The sequence below is a fragment of the Ambystoma mexicanum genome, chromosome 2q (assembly GCF_040938575.1).
Source record: "Ambystoma mexicanum isolate Mex_15411 chromosome 2q, UKY_AmexF1_1, whole genome shotgun sequence".
Taxonomy (NCBI): Eukaryota; Metazoa; Chordata; class Amphibia; order Caudata; family Ambystomatidae; genus Ambystoma; species Ambystoma mexicanum.
The window spans coordinates 1028925510-1028947436 of record NC_090924.1 but is presented as its reverse complement, the minus strand read 5'-3'; the positions used below and the strand labels follow the sequence as shown (position 1 = coordinate 1028947436).

The 21927-nt window shown below is 44.0% G+C and overlaps 1 protein-coding gene across 5 annotated transcripts in view; it reads left to right on the top strand.

Annotated features, from left to right (window-relative positions):
• Positions 1 to 21927, top strand: part of ADAM22 (ADAM metallopeptidase domain 22) — a 1877697-nt gene that overhangs the window by 1722479 nt on the left and 133291 nt on the right. For all 5 annotated transcript variants that reach the window (XM_069648369.1, XM_069648368.1, XM_069648372.1 and 2 more), the window contains one exon: positions 2244 to 2344. In XM_069648369.1, the coding sequence (XP_069504470.1) occupies positions 2244 to 2344 (101 nt within the window). The remainder of the gene's footprint in view (positions 1 to 2243; positions 2345 to 21927) is intronic.

The window sequence follows — 21927 nt, the reverse complement described above, 5'->3', positions numbered from 1 at the left end:
AATGATAGGGGAGAATCGTATTTGAGCCATGTAAGTAAAAACACATCTGGCTCGTGGTTGGAAATGAAATCGTGAAGCTCTAATATCTGTGTTTGAGAACTGTCAGATTGAGCTTGTTGCATTAAGCTGGGTATTCTTCTTACATTTGGAGAGTCAAACCCAGAGGAGGTAGTTAAGGCTGAGTTGCTAATGTCAAAGGAATCAGATTTTCTGCGACTCCCCGTCCCCCTTTTTGCAGTGAGTGTCCATTTTAAACCTGAGTGCAATGCACATCAATGTACCACCTCTGACTCCAAGGGGCTCCCGTTTACCCCTGCAGGAGCTCCAAATGGGAGATAACCTTCCTTCTGGTTTACATGAAGGGTGGAAGGTCCTTCCAGCAGATATGAGGGGTAGCAACACATGAGCGCTAACCCCTATCCCCAGGATTGCCTCCCAAAAACCACTCAGAGCATCCCAGGGGCTTCAGGGTATACAACTCTGTTCTTATTTCAACATCTGTTTTCTTCTGGGGAAGCCAAGTACATCTTCCAGGGACAAGCAGTGAGAAATCGTGGGGAGGACGTGGAACAAGAGCTCACAGGAAGAGGCTCCAACATTAAACTGCAAGGGGTGTTCACTGGCACGACTCTCTTCCAAACCACGTGATCACGGCCTATAAATTGGCCCTGTGGCATAGGGGAGTGAATAAGGGGTTGTTATCCATATGAGCTGACAAAGGAACCCAAGGAACATTGAAAAAGCTGTTTTAGGTATTTAAAAAAAAAATGTTTCTGGGTGCAAAAATTCCACGGTGGCGGAGGGAGAATGTGTGCTGCTTGAATGCAAAAAAAATCATCATCACATAGCATGGCTTGTAAGTTGGGCCATCACCGCAAGGTAGGCACGGTTCTACTCCTCCAGAAACTTCAAACTGTCAACTCTTCAAATTTTGAATGCAGTCACTAGTGGCCGAAGAAAACAAATTAGTTGTGCAAAGGTGCCTGTGGGAATTGAGCTACTTGGCAAAGCTGGGGGGATGGAATAAGCATTTGCTGTACTGCACTGATTGTGCCTCTCCACTGCACACTATCTCTTTGAGACTCTGCCCTTGTCTTTGACCATCAGTGCCCTTATTACTGAACCTTTGCACTGCTACCTGATTTCAAGACAGTGAAGTCGTCCTCTGCAAACGATCACGAGGTGTAGCCCCATCAGACAGCTCTCCCTCCATAGCTATAGAAAGCGACTCACTTCGCCAGGAGAATGCACTGCACTCTTTTCTGACCTGTCAGTGCAGCATAGGAAAGTCTGCTATTTATTGTAACCAGGTCCATCTGTGGTGAACACTTTAAAAGACAGAACTATCAAAATATCAACTACTCCCCACAACAGAGGTTTGTCAAGTATGCCATCCGTTTGGCCAAAAGCGTGTCCCAGGAGAGGGGTACATCTTTTTTGGCAACCCGACAAGTGACTAGCCAGAGTTTTCCCCAAAATGAAATCTTTGTGCAATCAAAGAACATACATATTTGATCAACATTGAATGAGATCAGCTGTTTCATTTGTAGCGGGATTCATATTACACTTACTAAAATAGACTACAATTAATGCATATGTTTGGCGGCCCTTGTTGTCTCCATTTATAAAGTAAATCAAAACTTACTAATGTTGCCACCTGTTTCTAATTCACGGGATTTCCCAATGTTCCATGTAGGTATAAACCTCCTGATCCCCTCCTAAATCCATACACGACTCAGAGGCTGCTAGGCAGGCTGTGAGAGGTGGTTTCTCCAGGGAGTTCTAGCAGAAGCTCTCTGGCCCTCTTTTCTGGATGTACCTGATGAGTCAAACCTTCAAAACGCCAACGCTCTGTAACCAAAGCAACAAAGAATACCAAATGAAAACACCACAGAAAACGCCAAGCTATTTTTTAGGCATGCTCTTATAATATAGTTTACAACAACGATTATATCTTCAAAAACACAGGTCTTTCTTTCCGTTAAAAGTAATTTACTGGGCCTTGTTTTTCGTTTGATGAGTATTGCGTGCCTACCCTCTTCATTAATCGAGTACCGTCTGTCCTCATCCTTCCTTTCATTTGTCTCTTGACTGCTTTTTCATTCAGCTGTCTGTTTATTCAGTGCACTGTATGCTAAGAGATGCGCGAGGCTTCTACTGTCAGAGCGCCGCCTCAGACGCTGAAAGTAAACATGTATGCAAGGCAGTGGAACATGAACAGAATATATGCATTACTGTTGCAGGTCGAACGGCCTTTCTCACTCGTGGAGTGAACGGATCCCGGATACCAAACACATTTCTGATGTCTGTGAAAATGGCCGTCCAAGAAGCAACTCATGGCAAGGTAAGGGTGCATGTGTGGGCAAAACTGCATTCAATATCTGAAGTGCAACTTGGCATCAGCCAAATACATGTAAACATAAATTCGAATGGGCGATGGGTCTTGCAGGGTTTTATGAGAATACAGAGCTACTAGTCTGAAGGCAGAGTGATCAGAGTGATATGTGATCAGAAAGGCCACTGTTGACTTGAGGTTTGGGGTCGTTTGTTGCTTGTAGTAATGTCCTTCTCCCAGTGCAAAATCCATGTGACGACCAATGCTAAATGTTTGTGTATCCCATACTATGGAACTCTGTTTAGAAATTACGTATCTAAGTAGAGTAAAGGTAGTGTTGACATAGATACCAACATTTCCAATTCCATTCGGGAGAAACTAGTCCACTCCTGGTTTTAACTTTGCATTCTAGTCAGTGTTTCTATAGGGGAAATCCTGGGAAACGAGTCACAGAACGCAAAGTTAAAACCCAGGAATGGACTAGTGTCTATTGAAAGGAATGAATCAAGTTGGCATGTATGGTGCTGGCATAGTTTTGCCCTAATACCCATTGCCATGCCCACATCTAATTGCAGATTGGTTGTAATAACACAACTAGCTCTTCCCACTGGAATCATCACCAGTTTTGCTCTTGTTTCCTAAATAGTTCCTTGGAGCCAGGTGGCCTGCCCACCAAGATCTCTACTTCAGTTTTACAGGGTTGCCTTGTGCCGCAGAAGGTTTAAGTGAAGTAAGGAGGGAGGTCATTTTTAGTTCATTCGTACCCCACTGGTCACTTGTGTGCCTTAAACAATGCAAATGTTTGGATTGCAGCTGTGCATCCAGCACTCTCTCCTTTCGCTCGCTTGCCCTCACCAGCCATATTTAACCCACCTCCCACTTCCCTTGCACTAGCTTTCTCCGGAACATAGTAATTTACCTCCTGTGTCTATCTCTTGCTCACCCTGTGGAACGAACGAGCACGAACAGAGAGCCACGTTGGTGCTCGAGGGAGTCCTACTATGAAAATAAAAGAAGAATTTCTAAAGAAAAATCTCCTTAAACCAGCCTTATCAACGGCATCAGAGCTAGTAGGAGAAACTCCTCCTTTGCAAGGAAAACAGCACAACGTCGTTTACCAGCCTTCCAATAGAAGAAATCCACTTGAAGACCCGCCCGCATCACAAACATCAAGAATAATAGTGTCTGCTATGAAAAATGTGGGGTACATCCGATTGATTCACGCAAAACAAAAGTCCCATCCTGATGAGGACCCATTAAACAAGAGACCAAGAACGTTTGGGAAAAGCTTATCATGGCACAGGGGCCGAAACACGTGTCAGCAAAAATACGGCTGGAGTGAGCAACCGCCTTCCCTTTCAAAAAGGATTCATGAATTTTGGTCCCATTTTTTATGCACCACGTCAAAACTGCTTTGGAAATATGGTGTGTCAGAATTACAAACCCCTAAAAACACATCATTTTAGAGCGTCTGTCTCTGCTTGAATGAAGTTGTAATACATGTATCTGTTTCTTACAATGGTTATAAACCATGGATGTTATTTGAAATGACAACATATTTATTTAGTAAAAATGAATACATTTATATTTCTGAATACGAAAATCCTCTGTTTGACTAAATGCTGAAAGTGAGTGAAGCATAAAACAGTGCAATTACAAATGTGTGTGATGCAAAGGGAGGGGTAACCAGTTTTCTGTTATATGTTTAGTTCACCCTGTGGCCAACATGAAAGTAGAAGAGAGTCTCTTGTTTGAGCTCTCTTTTCTATTTTCCAGGCGGGCTTTCTTGATTTGGGCTCTTTTTTCGTTGCTGAAAAGACACTGACCTGTGTGTAGCTTTTCATCAAAGAAAAGATGTTTTTTTTTATTTATTTAGCTACCATTAACTTCTATGGTGTTTTTCTGTGGTATCAAGGGTAATGAATAGATCAGTGCGAACAATTAGCCAAAGTGATTACCCAATGATGTGGGCATGTTCTCACTTGTTGCTCTAAATGCACTTTCTTATGCATGCATCTCAGGTTGTAAATGGCTGGTAGATATTGACATGGATAGGTCTCATAAGAGCCTGGAAATTTCACAATTGTTAATTAAGGGAAAAATATATTTCAGTCCCATATATTACCATCTCATGTTATGTTTTCAAAGGTGGAGTTCTTTCAAATAAATTGTTGTCCAGAGTTTCATATTGTGTAGGTTTTAACATCATATTTGTAAAAGAAAATTAAAAAAGAAATAATACTGAAATGGAAGTTGAACTATGTATGATCTGGCTCAAGTGCATTTCAAAATGCAATATTTTCAGCATGGCTCAGTGTCTGAGGAAACTTATTTGACCGAACCCTGAACTCCTAGAACTTTCAATGCGTTCAGGATACCCAAGCTCAAAGTGATGCTGAAAAGAATCCAGCTTTAGCATTTTCTCTGCGTATGGGGAAGCTTTCAGTATGGGAGGTGAGTGGTGACTTTTGAGGTTTTATAACTTATTTCGAAGATAGATGCCAAGATGATTTCCCAAGTGCGTCTTTTCAAGAGAGGGCTAAACAGAACAGCGAACATGAAAAGTGTATTTTGCATTTGTCATACAAAGACAGGTTAGGGTTTAGGTATTAACATTTCAGAACAATTTGTGTTGGAATTTGCTTTTGCTGCAGGATCTTGCACCAACCTACTTTTGGACAGCATTGTTTTGAGTGAAGGCAGGATGTTTGGTGTCTGCTGTAAATCCACCTGCTTTAGGAGTTTGTGCCAGGTATTTTATTGATTGCCCGACTTCACCAGAACAGAACTTGAGAATGGATGACAAGAGTCTGAGATGCAGCAATTATTGTCTGCCAAGGTGTTCTTTCGAATCAAAAGTCTTCAGTTCCTTCCTGAAGGGCCGATGGGATGGGGTTTAGTTCAATGTGCCTTGGTAAGTTGTTCCAGATTCTGTGTGCCTCTGAGACGAATGCCTGTTTTTCAGTTGTGTCCTTTTTACAATTCCTGGCTTCGGTATTGGCCATGTGATGGTTGTAGTGAGTTTTCCAACCAGGGAGGATGGTGCATTGGTCTTCAATGACTTGTAGGCGATTAAGGGAGTCTTGACGATGACACAGATCTTGTGATTTGTGGATATTCAGTGTAGTTGCCTGGGTATGCAAAAGGCCTGTGATGAGCCATGGTTGCAGATTGCTTGATTGTTTTCAGATGGACCAGAGAGGAAACAAAACACCTGCATAAAGGATATTGCCACAACACCGGTCGGAGAAGCCCAAAGTTTGGACACTGCTTCTGAAGACTGAAGGAGGGATGGTGGACTTGATTCTGCAGAGGAATGAGAGCTAGTTGCAGGTCGTCTGAGTTTCTTTTTTAGTGATGTGACCTTCACAGAGAGGTCACAGTTGAGTGTGAATCCTATGGACTTTATGCAGGGAAGGAGACTGAGTGTGAATTCATTGAAGTTACCTTCCATCAGCTGGTTCTTTACTTGAACCTACTTGGTGGAGCTTCTGAGGATAAACTCCTTCTTTGTGTGATTTCGTTTGAGGTATCTAGGCCTGCATGTAGGACAAGGCAATATTTCAGTCGGCACTAGGTTGTCAACACAGTTGGCCTTTAGACAGAGCTGTGTGTCATTATTCTATTGCGCAACCTTGATTTCAATTTCGGTAAGGTGTTCTCCCAGGAGGTCAATTTAGAAGGCTAGTGGTGGCGGCTGTTGGTTCTGTGGGAAAATACTTAGTTGTAGTACCGCTTGTACTCAGAACATACGTTTTAAGGCAAAATGAAACAACTGGAACAGAATTCGTTTTTCTCAGAGTGACACAAGTTTTATTGTATAGCTGCAGCCATTTCCATCATGGTCGTACAATTTAGCCATGGGAACCACCTGCTCTCTCGCTCATCTGTTTCTGTCTCTCCCCATCCAAAGGAGAGTTTGCACACATTCCCTTGCTAGTGTAGTCTTACATGAGGCGTTTGCTCCTTGGTAAAATTTTACTCCTGCCAAAGAGAACTGGAAGACTCCAGCCCTTTAAGACGGGGAAGCAATACCCTAGAGATGAATGGTGATGCAGAAGTTACTGAAACATCAATAATCAAAATGACTCAGGTAGTTGGCAAAAAGATAACTGTTTTAATATCAATTATCTAAACCAGGGAGTACAACGGACAGCAACAGACGCCTCAGCACATAGAAGCACAAAGTCAATGGGTTAAATCCCCACGTCACTTTCATGGGTAAGAGAATCCCCGCAATCAATAAGCTTATTGACTTTGTGCTAATTGACCAGGCGATATCTTGACTCAAGGTCATTCGAAAATATCCTATCTAAGGTTCGAATAACAACTTGTGCATCCAGAGGCCTTGAAAACGACTGTCGGTGTCGAAACACGTGTTGGCTATTACCTTACAATACAATGAAGACATTTTTCACAATTTGATGTGTGGTTTCAATTACTTACAGCATCGGATCATGATTGCCATTATCTTAACATTTCATATTATCTGGTTGAACATATATATATATTTTTTCTGTGCGCAGTGACAGTCTTCTAATAGTTTTCAAGTTGTGTATATGTACTGTGAACCATTGAGTGGAGGGTTCACCTTTAGAAAGACTCCTGCAGCCGGAAGCAATTCTATGCATTCCAATCACTCAACGAACTCAAAGGCTGGTGAACAGCGCACAATTCTAAGTATCTTTCACACTCGACCCAATTCACCTTGAAAAGAAGCATTCTTTTATAACACAAAATTGTCATTGATGATGTCAACCTACATATTTACTAACGTCATCCTACGTGGCAAACTTCAAAAACCTAGTGGCTATTGTGATTGGTTCTAAAGGAACATCTAAGTATACGATCCATACTAGTCTAACAAAGTGAAAGAAGGTGATAGGTTTCTTAACATCAGGTGGGGTAACTAAGCCCGCCCCTTAAATAGGTCACTATGAACATCACTAAATACACAACGTGCCATTGGTTACACAAACTATATGTCCTTTAATCACACGGCCCACTACAATTGGTTGGCACTCTAACCTCTGTCAGTATTTTTCCACCTCGATTAGCAGCACGCAGTCTGGGCTTCCAGGTGCTGGTGAGCTAGTCTTAACCATAGCTTCCCACCAATTAGCATATCATCTATCATCACCTCAGTGGTCTGCTGTCAATTAAGGCTTTGAACTTGTCCTTGGAAGTGTTATTTTGCGCTGGAGAATTATGGAGAGTGAAGGCACGCTCTGCCCTCATGCGTAGGTGTGGTCATCATGTTCATCCAACTTCATCCTGCCACATCACTGAAAACCACAAAATTGAGCTCTAGTGCATTTAAATACTATTTTCTAATAGACCTCTGACGTCTTCCTTCTTTTTGACTATGTCTTTTAAACAGGAGTTTCGTTCTTTCAAACGACTTGTATCCAATGTCTGCTCACCCCAGCCTGATAAGGCCTTGGCTTCTTTGGGCTCATCCAGCCTCGCCTTTCTGAGTTTCACTCCTGTTAAATCATTTGATTGTTTTTAACTGTGACAAACTGGAAAAGAGGCCTTCCTTTTTTAGTCCAGCCCTGCTATGATACGTAGTGGAAACATCCATTCTTTACGTATTCCTAAATATGTATACATTGGTGCATGCTGCAATCTATTCACTATAAAGCTAGCCTCAAGAATACTTTGTATGCTTGCATTTCCTTGCACATGTACATGTGTAAAATGACTTGATATCTTCATCATTCCTGTAGCATAAGTTTCTTCATCTTCATCCCAAGATGTTACTTATCTTCGATACTTTCTTGATGCCTCATAGAATATCTTCATTCTCTTGACCCTGCATCTCTTCTATGTATGTCAGCTTGTTTTGTGTGACGGTGACGTCACCATTCTTCTCTTCCGTTCAGCTGTCCTCTTTCTTCCGGTATTTCATTCAAACCGCCATCATACTGTCACGTATGCAAGTATGGTTTTCGCAATGGGAACCTTGCTTCCAGGATTTTCCTTGGTATCTGTATGTTCAATTGTTTTGCTCGTATCGGTTCCCAACATATAGGCAATAAGGGTGAAGTGGTTGAGGTGGAGGTACTTGGCTCATTCTCTACACCCCCCCCCTCTGGGCGATTCATCGACCACTCTCCCATCATCCTTCATATCAAGACATCATTGTCTGAAGAAATGCTTCTTTGGGAGCCATATCTTTATGACTGCTTTCAGGCATCCAGCTGATTTGATTTGTTCATCCTTGTTCCAAGTCATGGGCATGCAGTGTCCACTTGGGCTGCAATAGATCCACTTTCCCACATATGCTTTATGATTCTTCGGATACAGAAACTTTGTTCCCTCAGGTGCATGGATGCTGGTCTTCACAAAGTCTCTGATTTCTTAATCTGTCAAATCTGTGGCCGCCCATCCTGATTCAACATCAATCATGATGTTCATCCCTATGGCTTCCTTTGCTGTCTTCTTGCATTGTGTGATTATTATTCTGATCACACAATCCAAGCAACACCAACACGATCATGTCTGCCATCCATTGTGGAACCCAAGAAAAGATTGATCCAAACCAACTGTCATCAGCAATGTCTTCCACTTTGTCTATCATCTGGATGTGTAGTTTCGTCAGCATCTCTATGGCCTCTGTCAAGGTGCCATTCTTGTGGTCATGAGACAGTATGAACGTGCAACATGATTCTCTGATTTTTGCATAAACTCCTCCATCCATAGCTATGAGCATGTCCAAGGCGTATCTATTCTAAAGAGTCGTCAGTTGTATGGCTCTCAGCTCTTCTCTGATAACATTGAATCCCTTTATGGTAGTGTTGATTATCTGCAGAAATTCCCATCTGGTAATCTGCAGCCATTTGGTATTTGCTCCAACCTGGATTCTCGGCTTGAAGATCATTGTAAATACCGATGACGTCTGGCTGAACTAGTCTGTGTTCATACGGGATGGAGTCAAAAGCTTCTATTGACTTGGCTGAGAAATAGTTCTCCCTCTACATTCAATTAATCAGCTCCACATATCTCTCCTTCCTGAGGTTAGCATCTGCTTTCGGAAAACTGTCAAGACTTAAGTCACTTTTAGGAATCACCAATGCTGGAACATGGACATTCACTAGTGAGCATCGTCCTCCCCAATCCTTTGGTAGCTTCATATATGCTCTGGATCCACAAGCCCAATAGTGATCCATGATCACTGCTGTTACAAGTTTCATTCCTGGTACATCAAAGATTTGTCCACAGTTCTGGTTCTCTCCAACCTTTCTTGTGCCATTGTTTCTGAAGCATAGCTTTGCATTCTACAAAGGCACTATCTGCAAGGGTCCTCCTCTATCTTTGACCCGGGTCAGAAGTTTAGCAAGTCTTGAGCATAGAGGTTTGAAGCCATTCTGCACTATGTCAATGGCTGGTTGATAACAACAAATGACCACCCAGGCTCTGCATATCACCACTCCTTCTTCCCATCCATCTGGTGATCTCACTGATCCCCAAATATGCATCTGGCCTCTGTTCTTCCATCTACAAATTTCTTCTGCAGATTTTCCTGGACTTTCCATTCTTCGGTTTACTTCCCATCTGATTCCAGCTCCTTTCACTCCAGGCTTTTCGTATCTTATCACGTGATTCTTAGTATGAGCTCTAAGCCTTGTCTTTGTATCTTGGATATAGTCATCTTCATCTGGATCTGTCCATTCAGTTGTCCATTTGAGATATGCATCTCGGCCCATGAACTGACCTCTTGTACGGCAGCGTGCTATCTGTGAAAGACAATGTGCTGTCTGGACGTCTATTTCAATAGCTATGAAGATTTTAGACTCCCCATTCTATAAGGCAGGAGTGCACATACAAAACATTCCTCCTTTGAGGACCTTCTTCCCACTTCTTTCATATGCTGATACCATATGTTATTACCCAAGTGTGCTGTACTGTCCAGGTAATCGTTCAACTCATGATCATCCTCCCTAGCACTTCTCTTAGGTCTTGTTCCCTAACCATCTCATGCAATATGTCAGCATAGTTCTTTCTTACTGGACCAATCATAGAAACATTTGTCAGTGCACTGGATGCTTTTACATGTGCTACCTGTGTGGGAGAGAGTTCCAGAATCCTCTTCACATGTCCCGGGAGGATAGCTCAGCGGCAGCGTGCGCGTCTTGGAAGCAAGATGACACGAAGCAACAACAGGTTCGATCCCCGGGTCCGCGCTTAGAAACCTCTGGGTGTTTAAGCGCGTTATAAATACGTAACTAAGACAAAAGAAAAAACACAATTACGCAACTAAGAAAAACAAACAATTCCTGTAACAGCGCCTCGATGCCTGCGGGCTGTGTGAGCGCTTCATAAATGTAAAATAAATAAATAAATAAATAAAATAATATGCAGGCATAAAAATGTCTTGCATAATCTCCATATGTGATCTCCCTCTAAAAGGTAACCCAGGCTTATTCATCACGGGAACAGGTGCCCTGGTGTGTATCTCTAGAGTAGAAACATTTATATAAGGTCTCGGCTGCCTTCTAGTTGCCACGTCTGCGCCTTCCTTCTGTATAGGAAGATGCACAGAACTCTTTGTTCCATTTACGTCTAAGTAGTAAGCAGTGCGTACTGTAAGTAAGAGCAGTATTACTATGAACAAAATGCAAGTGTTAATCACGTATAAGTATGTCCATTTACAACAATAGCTTCTTGCACATCGTGGACGTCTCTCATGATCTGCCATGATGATGTTGCTATTGATGCTGCCCATTCTTACTCTTTTTTAAGGAAGGAAAAACTGATTTTTAATCGGGCAACACCATGCAATACTCTGGAAGCTGCCGAGTTTGCTTCACAAATTCCTCAATCAGCTTCAGCTGGCTGACTATACGTCAATGAACAAAAGTTCCCAATGTAAATAACAAATCGTCTTTTCACCAGACGACATATGGATGCCTTTTCAGCAAGACGTAGAAAACTTCAGTTGGTAGTCTCTGAATCTCTTCTTCCAAAAAGTCTCATTCAGTTCTCAGTGTTCTCTCCGAGTAAAGGTTTACCTGTGTTATTATGTCTCTCAGTATTTCATTAAGTGTTGCATTATTCCTCAGATCCTTCAGGAACATGCAGACATCCGTTTGTGTCCCAATAAGATGCGGGCATTCCTCAATCAAATAATAGAACACCAAGTCAACCAGTCTATGCGCATTATCAGCCAATAGGGGCATTTGTGTTTTTCCCACTGAACTCAGGAAGCTGAAGAACTTGCTCTATTATAGCTTTGAGCAATCTCCTCATGATGGGGCCAGACTTAGGATCTTGCAGGAATAGATGAACACTAGTAGTTCTCCCCACAAGCGCAGGGTATGCACGCAAAAACTGCAAAAACGATTCATGAAACATTGTCATTAGCCACCACCATGGGCACCTCCGAAAAGAAATTCAGTGAGAAAGGAATCGGGGAAATGTTCCCTCTTCCAGTTGTCAAAAATGAACTCCAAATCTGGCATGCTCTCCTTGTCAAGCAAGACTTGAATGTGTCTCAGTCCAATGTCAACAAATTCCTGTGGCTCAAGAACAAATAGCTTCCCTTAACTCCTTTTTAGTGACTGAAAGGAGTGTCCCGAAATAAGCCACAGTCCAATATACTCTTTGTCTGTTTATTCAACAGCTTCTGCATTCTTCTTCCTCATCATAGACCTAGTCTGCATGTGGTGTGGTTCTTCCCTGATGCTTGCTTCCGATGGGGGTGGGGGTGAAGCGGGTTCTCCAGCATAGATTTTCACATCTTCGAGAAATATCCAAGCGCATCTGCCTTGTACTTTGACTGCAGACGGTGTCACGTCTTCCACTACGAATGGGTCGTTGAAACACAGCTCTTGCCACTTACTGGTAAAGTTACGAATCAAGATCGAATCACTGGGAAAAAGTTTGGGAAGACATAGTTCTTTAACTCTGGTTGATGTGACATCTCCTTCTGTGTTCTGAGTAGCCCCACGCCCCTTCCGGTTGAGCTGATCTGAAATGACAGAGATACTTGAGATCATGCATGTTAAGTAATCACGTAACTCCTTTCCTAACAATTCTGCTGTTGTCTGGGCATCACTTCTTGTTCAAGATGGGCGTGTGAGAGTTGTCCTCATTCACCTCCCTGTCACTATTTCATGGGGACTAAGATGGTGGTCTGAACCTGTTTGATTTTTCAACACATGCAATGCCAGTGGTAGGCAATGCAACCATCCTTTCTTCAAGGTGAGTTTCAATTTGGTTATTCTTTCTTTAAGCAGTTGAGTCTCTCAAAGATTCTGTTCACTTGCAGGTGATAAGCCGATGAAAACTTGTGCTTTGTATTAAGCAACAAGCTTATCTGTTCAAAAACTTCCTTAACACAATGAGGGCCATTATCTTATCTTAATATTTCACATATTTCCCATCTAGGAAACACTTCTCATACTACAAGTTTTGCTGCACAGGTGGAGTCTGGGTGTGAATATGGACCAGCCTCAATCCACCTCGAAAATGAACATACCACTACAATCATATATCTGTATCCATTGCATATTTGCAGCATGTCGACATAGTCGATATGCAAATGCTGAAAGGGACCATACGGTCTTGGAATAACTCCTCTAACTGTATGCAGTGTGTGCCCAGCAATAAACCTTTGACATACGATACAGTTTACTATATAAAATGCAATGCGTCTATCACATTTGAAACAAACCATTCCTCCGTAATTGTTGCGGCAAGGCTATCTCTAGTTGTGTGCACTGGGAAGTGTAGCTGCTCTTCCACCAGCCTTAACAAGGTTACAGGCATCACCAGTTTACCAGTGCGGTTTACAGTGGCCCCTGTATATCTGTGTCCATCATTTTGATCGATTCTAGAAGAACCGTCAATAAAAAGAATCTCCCCAGCCGCCAACGCATTTTCCTTCACCCTCGGGAGTTCATCATAGAATTCCTCATAGTTCGAGCAATCATGTGTATGCTCGTCCTCTGCCAGTGGTTCTGCTACAAACATGGCTGGATTCACTATTCTGCAGTGAAGTGTCTTAATCGCTGGATTCGACATGACTACCTCATAATAGGCAGAAGCCCTTTGAGAAGTCAACGTGCCTTTAGGTTTTTCCAAAATAGCAAACAAAGCATGTTCATGTTCAAACAATAACAACATGGAACATCCGATTGCAACACTTGCAGCCTTCTCAATGATGAACACGGTGCTCCCAAAGATTGTTCACTAGGAAAATGACCCCTCTTTAATGGGTCTAAAATACCACTGTAATATGCAAGGGGCTTGTACCCCAATGTGGTTCTCTGCGTGAGTACAGCTGTCATAACAGTGCCATTAAAAAGAATTCCTCAGCATAATTGGGAAGCTGTGTAAATTGCTGTGTAAGCTGTGTAAATTGCCTTTTTCAACTCATCAAACCCTTCTTCCATTTTCTCAGTCCAGACAATTTCTTACTGATTTTCCTGTGCTTTCTTCAGAGCTTGCAACAAGGGCCTTATGTATGAACTGTAATCAAAGAGCCATGCTCCTACATAATTACACAGTCCCAAAAATATCTGCATGTGCTTTATCGTGAGTGGCTTTAGCGTTTTCAAAATAGCCTCAGCCCACTCATGAGTAACTTTCTTTCCCTCATGAGAAATTAACTGGCCTATGTACATTACTTCTTCTTGACAATGCTGCAATTTCTCGCTGCCTACTTTATATCCTTTCTATACAAGTATAATTATTAGCTGAACTGAATCACATCTGCACTCTTCCTCTGAGGTGCTACAGACCAATATGTCATCCACATATTTCAACAGAACACTTACCAAATCAATATTGCTTAAGTCCATCGGCAGGACTCTATTGGAAATCGACAGAGACTCACAGTACCCCAGGGGCAGGTGAGTACTTTTCAGATGTGTTTGTCTGAATGTAAATGACTCAGATCCTGTGAGTCTTTATGCAATGAGATAGAGAAAAATGCATTTTTCAAGTCAATCACAGTGAAATATTGTGCCTCAACAGGGATATTACATAAGATTGTCGCAGGATTAGGAACTAGAGGGAACTCGGCCTCTATAATCTGGTTAATCGCATGAAGGTTTTCCACTAAACGCCACAACCCTCCTTTCCCTTATTTCACAGGATAAATCGTGGTATTTCATGGTGACTCTGATGTCACTAAGATATCCTGTTCCATCATTGCTGATATCGTCTTAAAAATACCTTCATCTGCCTCTCGAGATATGGGATACTGTCGTGCTCGAGGTAAGATTGCTCCTGGTTTAAATTTAATCTCCACTTCTCCAACCCCCTTTAATAGGCCTGTGTCATAGAGGCCTGTTGTTCATAATGAAACTGCCACTTTTGCCATGTCTTCATCAAAATACTCAGGGCATTTCTGCGTTAGCATCATTTTTTGAGGAACTCTTACCCAATAAGTAATGCTCATTTCGAATACTTCTTTGTCATCTGATGGATGATCTCAAAACATATCCTCATCAGTGACGTCAGTCAATCGGTAACCTTCCCCAATGGCAATCACTGTGCACCATCATCTGCCTTCATATTCATTTCCATCAAGCAAAGCCATTTCACCTCGCACTATGGCTGCTTGTAATTCTAAAGGAAAGGCTTGCCCTTCCTCTTCATCCATAGGTATCTTTGGCCTGAATAAGAATTCATCAGGTATTCTCATAGTTCTGCCCACTAAACCTGGTAGCCATGTCAACAGAATGCATACCCCATAGTGAAAAACTTCTGGTTCTAATGGCACTCCTCGTATGGCCATTTGTCCTGCCATGCCATAATAAATTAACTCAATAAATGAACTCACGTTCAAATAAAAGCATTCCTGGTATTGAACATACTATGCCTTTATCAGTGAATGAAATCGTCATGTTCAATTTGGTCATTAAATCTCGACCTAGTCTGCCTTGAATATAACAATGGCACAGACATGTCACATTCTCCTATAGAGACTGGCAATTCTTCAGTAAAAGGAACTCTACTTGTAGCTCCTGTGAAACCTTGAGTAGTCATGGCATTTCCAGACATCGAAAAGTTCCCCTCTCATGTACATGAGCGTGTTGCACCCATGTCTACTAAAAAAGAAAATGATTTGCCTCCTATATTGACGTCAACCCTCGGTTCCTCTTGAGGATTCAGCATCACTTATAGTATTGAACACATCAAGACTCCCAGTGAGCTGTCCTATTGCGGATACATTCTCAACCCCGTATATGTGAAAGGATTCCCTCCATCAACAGTAACACCCCAGGAGTCATTAACTGACCTGTGCTTGTGTTTTGCTGTATCTGCATGGGTGACAGCTGTGACTGCCCTTGTTGCGGATTCATTGTTACCTGCTGTGTTTGTAAATCTTGTTGCATTCTTGGTGCTTGTGTTTGCTGCATTGTCTGATACTGAGCAAACCCATCTCCATTCTGCAGGTGAATTTGTGGTCCCCCCTCTTGAGAATTGCCTATTCTGCACGAATCCTTGACTTCTACATGTGCGAGCAAAGTGCCCTGACATACCACATGTCCAGCATATAGGAGGAGGTCTCCTAATTTTCCCCTCCTGCATGCCTTGACTATCGTTCTGCGTGATTTGAAACCCACTTTGATTATTCTGGAAGTTTCCCTGACTATTCTAGAAGCCTCTACCTCAAAAGCATCCCCTTCCTGTGGTACAAATCCATTATTACCTTGATCGAAGTGCCTTTGGGTGTTCACCTCTGGAATGCTTGCTACTTGCTGTGAACCCAATCCGTCTCCACTAGTCAACATCTCCCCTTCAATAGCGTACTTTGATAGTTTTTTCTGCACTAACTTTGCCTCTTCACCTTTCCTAACATCATCTTTCTTTCGATTCTTCTCTTACAACAGCCTGCAATAATGCACGATGGTCAGCTGAATCTCTGACCATGGTTTTGCTTCCATGCCCACTAATTTCTTGAGCTGCTTTTGTACTGCTTCTGGCAGTCCTAGCACAATATATGATAAAATACAGGTATTGATTTCCCCCAAGCCTGGCGTGTCTCCAAAGCCCACTGATATTGGAAATTCTTAATGCAAACAAGAGCATCATCCCCATCCTGCATCTTTTTTTGCCATTATAGCTGCCATATCTGATGTGTCCAGACACAGTACTATAAGCGCTTTCCAGACCGCCGCCCTACAGTTATTGAACGTTGCTCCATCATGAGCAATGTTTACCGTAGTAACACTGGAATACTTTGCTCTTGACCAAACATCATCAGCCCTTTCCCCAAGGATAGCGATCAGGATACCCTTAATGTCCCCTATATCCAACGTGTTTCCTCCTGTCATTTTCTCTAAATCATGTATCCATTTCCCAGCGCCAGAAGTTAAACTCTGGAGTTTAGACCTTAAATTATCCTTACCCATCTGTGTCCTGGCTCCTCCTTTCTCTAACAAGGGAAACTGTGAAACCCCAAACTCACATGGGCCCCCATTGCCTGTCTGTCCATAGCAGGGACAATGATTCCGCTCCACCTTCTACCTGGCAGTGACTTTTACCTGCTCGCATAAGGTGGCAAGTCCCCCCCTCTCACCATGGGATCGCCCTCTATTTGGATCTAGCCACGTCAATGATTCTGAAACCCAAGATATAGGTTGGTCTAGATCCAACCATCTTACTTCCTTGTCTATTGAAAAACACCCTTCAGGGCCACATGCATTGCCTTCCCATTGCCTTCCTCCTCCCCACGGAAGGTTTCCCTGTCCTCATCTCACATATCCTGTCTCCAACTTGTGTGACTTCTCTCTTCTTCACCTCTATTCAGAGTCAGTTTGTTTAAAGACAGCTCCTTTGGCTCAAAACTACCTGAGGTTCCTTCTTTATCGTACAACTGCATACTCTCAAGTCAATCATTTTTACCCTTCCCCTGCAGTACTTTGTTAGTCCTCATATCATGATAGACTTCACCCATTGCGTCCCCAATGCTTCTAGAGTCAAACTCATCTTCTAGATTTGCTCTAGATGGACCTGCTATTGGCTCATGTGGTGGGAGGAACTCTTCTATGTCTTTCCATGCCACTACTGGATCAGGAACTATTAATTCCTCTTCCATACATTCAAGGTCGCATGCTTTCTGCCTCCTCTTTCATTCTAGTTCATCATCAAACTCTCTTTGTTTCCTCGCTTCCTCTCTTGCCCTGTCTTTCTCTTTTCTTTTCATATATTTCCTCTCATTTGCCCTTCGTATCTCTTCATCTTTTTGTCTTTGTATTCTTTTATCCCTTAATTTCTGTTCCTCCTCCTCCTCTATCTTTCTTTCTCGCTTTTCTCATTTTTCGATTGCCCCCTATCTGTCATACTTTCTTTGCTCCTCTGCTCTTTCCTGCTTTTTCAGTTGTTCCTCTTGATACAACTGTTCCCGTCTTTGCCTATCCTTCCTTTTCACCCTATCTCCTTTCAATCTTTTCTCTCTCTCTCTCTCTATCCTTTTTGTCCTGTTTGTCTCGATCTTCACTTTGCCTTATGTCCTTGATGCTCTTACCATTGAGTTTGAGCAAAATCTGACCTCCCATCCATTCATTCTGTATAAGTGCTAACTCATCAGTCTTATCTTTTTCTCCTTTCCATCTCTTTATTTCCCATTCTATATCTAAAAATGTACTTGGTCGATCACTTCTCTACTTGTCGCGTCCCTCCTTGTCCTTTGGGACTGTAGAGATCACATCTCTCTCAGGAATTTTCTCTGGGCCCTCGTCTCTGCTTTGTTCAGGTGACTCATATGCCGGGTTACTGTACCCTGTCGCTGCCTTAAACTCCCTCAATGTACAACCCGTCAACTTTCTTACTATCGCTGTCTGCTTCAGGCACGGCGGGGGAGCAGAAAGCTCCTCACCCCCCTCTTTGCATGTATTCAATATTCCGCCTTCAGGAGATGGCTCTTCTCTTTCCTCCTGCTACATTTTCCAGAGCTCTAAGCTCGCTAATAGTTTCTCTAACTTGTTTCCTGTATAGTTTTACAAAGGTAGCGGGCGCCCCTCTCTCGCAAGAACAGACATGATAACCTGTTCAGTGGTTATTAACCACTTGAGAGTTCGCAGCCACTGCTTTTACTCACTGTGCCTTTCACAGATGGGAAATATCCATTTGCATATCAGTCTTTGTCCTGCTTAGGGGCAGTCCAGCACCGAAATACAATGGCAATTCCAATCTGAACGAGAGTACCACCAGCAACCCCATACACGTGTTTCACCCTTGTTGGGGATCATCAGTGAGGTGAAGCTGATGCCTCTCTAAGCACAGTGAGAGGGAGACCACGTCTGGTTGCCCCCAGGAGACCTAGGGTTACCAATCCCAGGTTCCTTATAAAATAGTTTTACAAAGGTAGCGGGCGCCCCTCTCTCGCAAGAACAGACATGATAACCTGTTCAGTGGTTATTAACCACTTGAGAGTTCGCAGCCACTGCTTTTACTCACTGTGCCTTTCACAGATGGGAAATATCCATTTGCATATCAGTCTTTGTCCTGCCCAGGGGCAGTCCAGCACCGAAATACAATGGCAATTCCAATCTGAACGAGAGTACCACCAGCAACCCCATACACGTGTTTCACCCTTGTTGGGGATCATCAGTGAGGTGAAGCTGATGCCTCTCTAAGCACAGTGAGAGGGAGACCACGTCTGGTTGCCCCCAGGAGACCTAGGCTTACCAATCCCAGGTTCCTTATAAAATAGTTTTACAAAGGTAGCGGGCGCCCCTCTCTCGCAAGAACAGACATGATAACCTGTTCAGTGGTTATTAACCACTTGAGAGTTCGCAGCCACTGCTTTTACTCACTGTGCCTTTCACAGATGGGAAATATCCATTTGCATATCAGTCTTTGTCCTGCCCAGGGGCAGTCCAGCACCGAAATACAATGGCAATTCCAATCTGAAAGAGAGTACCACCAGCAACCCCATACACGTGTTTCACCCTTGTTGGGGATCATCAGTGAGGTGAAGCTGATGCCTCTCTAAGCACAGTGAGAGGGAGACCACGTCTGGTTGCCCCCAGGAGACCTAGGGTTACCAATCCCAGGTTCCTTATAAAATAGTTTTACAAAGGTAGCGGGCGCCCCTCTCTCGCAAGAACAGACATGATAACCTGTTCAGTGGTTATTAACCACTTGAGAGTTCGCAGCCACTGCTTTTACTCACTGTGCCTTTCACAGATGGGAAATATCCATTTGCATATCAGTCTTTGTCCTGCCCAGGGGCAGTCCAGCACCGAAATACAATGGCAATTCCAATCTGAACGAGAGTACCACCAGCAACCCCATACACGTGTTTCACCCTTGTTAGGGATCATCAGTGAGGTGAAGCTGATGCCTCTCTAAGCACAGTGAGAGGGAGACCACGTCTGGTTGCCCCCAGGAGACCTAGGGTTACCAATCCCAGGTTCCTTATAAAATAGTTTTACAAAGGTAGCGGGCGCCCCTCTCTCGCAAGAACAGACATGATAACCTGTTCAGTGGTTATTAACCACTTGAGAGTTCGCAGCCACTGCTTTTACTCACTGTGCCTTTCACAGATGGGAAATATCCATTTGCATATCAGTCTTTGTCCTGCCCAGGGGCAGTCCAGCACCGAAATACAATGGCAATTCCAATCTGAACGAGAGTACCACCAGCAACCCCATACACGTGTTTCACCCTTGTTGGGGATCATCAGTGAGGTGAAGCTGATGCCTCTCTAAGCACAGTGAGAGGGAGACCACGTCTGGTTGCCCCCAGGAGACCTAGGGTTACCAATCCCAGGTTCCTTATAAAATAGTTTTACAAAGGTAGCGGGCGCCCCTCTCTCGCAAGAACAGACATGATAACCTGTTCAGTGGTTATTAACCACTTGAGAGTTCGCAGCCACTGCTTTTACTCACTGTGCCTTTCACAGATGGGAAATATCCATTTGCATATCAGTCTTTGTCCTGCCCAGGGGCAGTCCAGCACCGAAATACAATGGCAATTCCAATCTGACCGAGAGTACCACCAGCAACCCCATACACGTGTTTCACCCTTGTTGGGGATCATCAGTGAGGTGAAGCTGATGCCTCTCTAAGCACAGTGAGAGGGAGACCACGTCTGGTTGTGGTGGCCCTCTCTTCACCCACCCTGAACAGAGGGGGGGCACATCATGCAGCCCTTCCTAGGAGGCTCAGGGAGGGCTGCATGAGGTGTCCCCCCTCCGTTCGGTGTGGGTGAGGAGAGGGCCACCACAAATGGTGGGACAGGCCCCCCAATAGATGGGGCAGTAGTGTTTGGGCACCCTGGGGGCAGATTGGCACACTAATGTGGCCATCAGCGCCAAGCGAAGTTGGGTAAACAAAACAAATAATACAAAATCGTAGGCTGCTTTTTAGAGGGGCTGAGGGGCACCCTACATTGCTGGCAAATGTTCTACTGGAACGGGGGGTGGCCCTCTCCCCCCACACCCCAAATGGAGGGCCCCACCTCATGCATCCCTCCATGGTGTCAGATAGGGGGGGCCCCAACTCATGCATCCCTCGCTGGGGTCAGATGCCCCTTCCTAGGAGCAGATACCTGCCCCCAGGGAGGGTTACAAGGGGTGCCCCCCTTTCTACTTCGGTTGGGGGGCCACCCCCCCCTTTCATTCAGTAAAAAATCCATGGTGGCTAGTGGCCCACCTCCTCCCTTCCCTCAAAGTTTTCATATTTTTTTTTATATAATTCCCTGGGGGCAGATGGTCAGCCATCGGTTCCAGGTAATAATGTCACCACAAAAATCTCGCCATACAAAAATATCGCCGAAAAATGGCTGTTTTTTGTGGCGACATTATTGCATGGAACATGCGGGGGACACCCCCGCAACCCCCAATTTTCTTTTTTTTTATTTTTGTTTATTTTTTTTATTTTTTTTTGTCCCTGTCCCCATATATATGGTCACCCAAATAATATCGCCACGACCTTTTCCCGGCGATATTATTTACGGCGACCATATATATGGGGATAATATTACCTGTTACCCAGCCATCTGCCCCAGGGTTCACATGCATGTGCCCCCATGCTTTGGGGGCCGGGTGGGGAGAGGGCTGCTTACTCGAAGCAGCCCCCCTCCCCCCTCAACTCGCAAACGGATCCATGGTGGTCCATGTGGGTTGCTGGTCACGGATCAGCGCTCTGCGCTGATCCGTGACCAGCAATGCCTCATGTAGATGGTGTCCTTGGAAAGGGGAGAATCTCCCCTTTCCAAGGACACCACTTTTTGCCATATACCTGGTGGTCTAGTGGCCCCATGCTGTGAGGCCACGGGGGAAAGGGGGCCGCTTACCTTGTAAGCAGCCCCCCTCCCCCCGCATCACAAACGGATCTGTATTGATCCGGTGGCATTGATGCCCGCGGATCGCACACCCTGCGCCCGATCCGCAGAGCAATGCCACACAATGGGTATCGTTGTAAAGGGGAGTATCTCCCCTTTTCAACGATATCTGCCTCGATCTCTGGCTTGAAATACAGCCGGAGATCGAGGCGGAGCAAGAAGGTCTCTTACCTTCTCTCTCACCGCAGCAGCCGAAAATGGCTGCTGCAGTGATTTTACTTTCAGTTTCACGCCGACGTGCTTTACGCACACCGATGTGAAACTGAAGGTAATCCAGCCCCCTG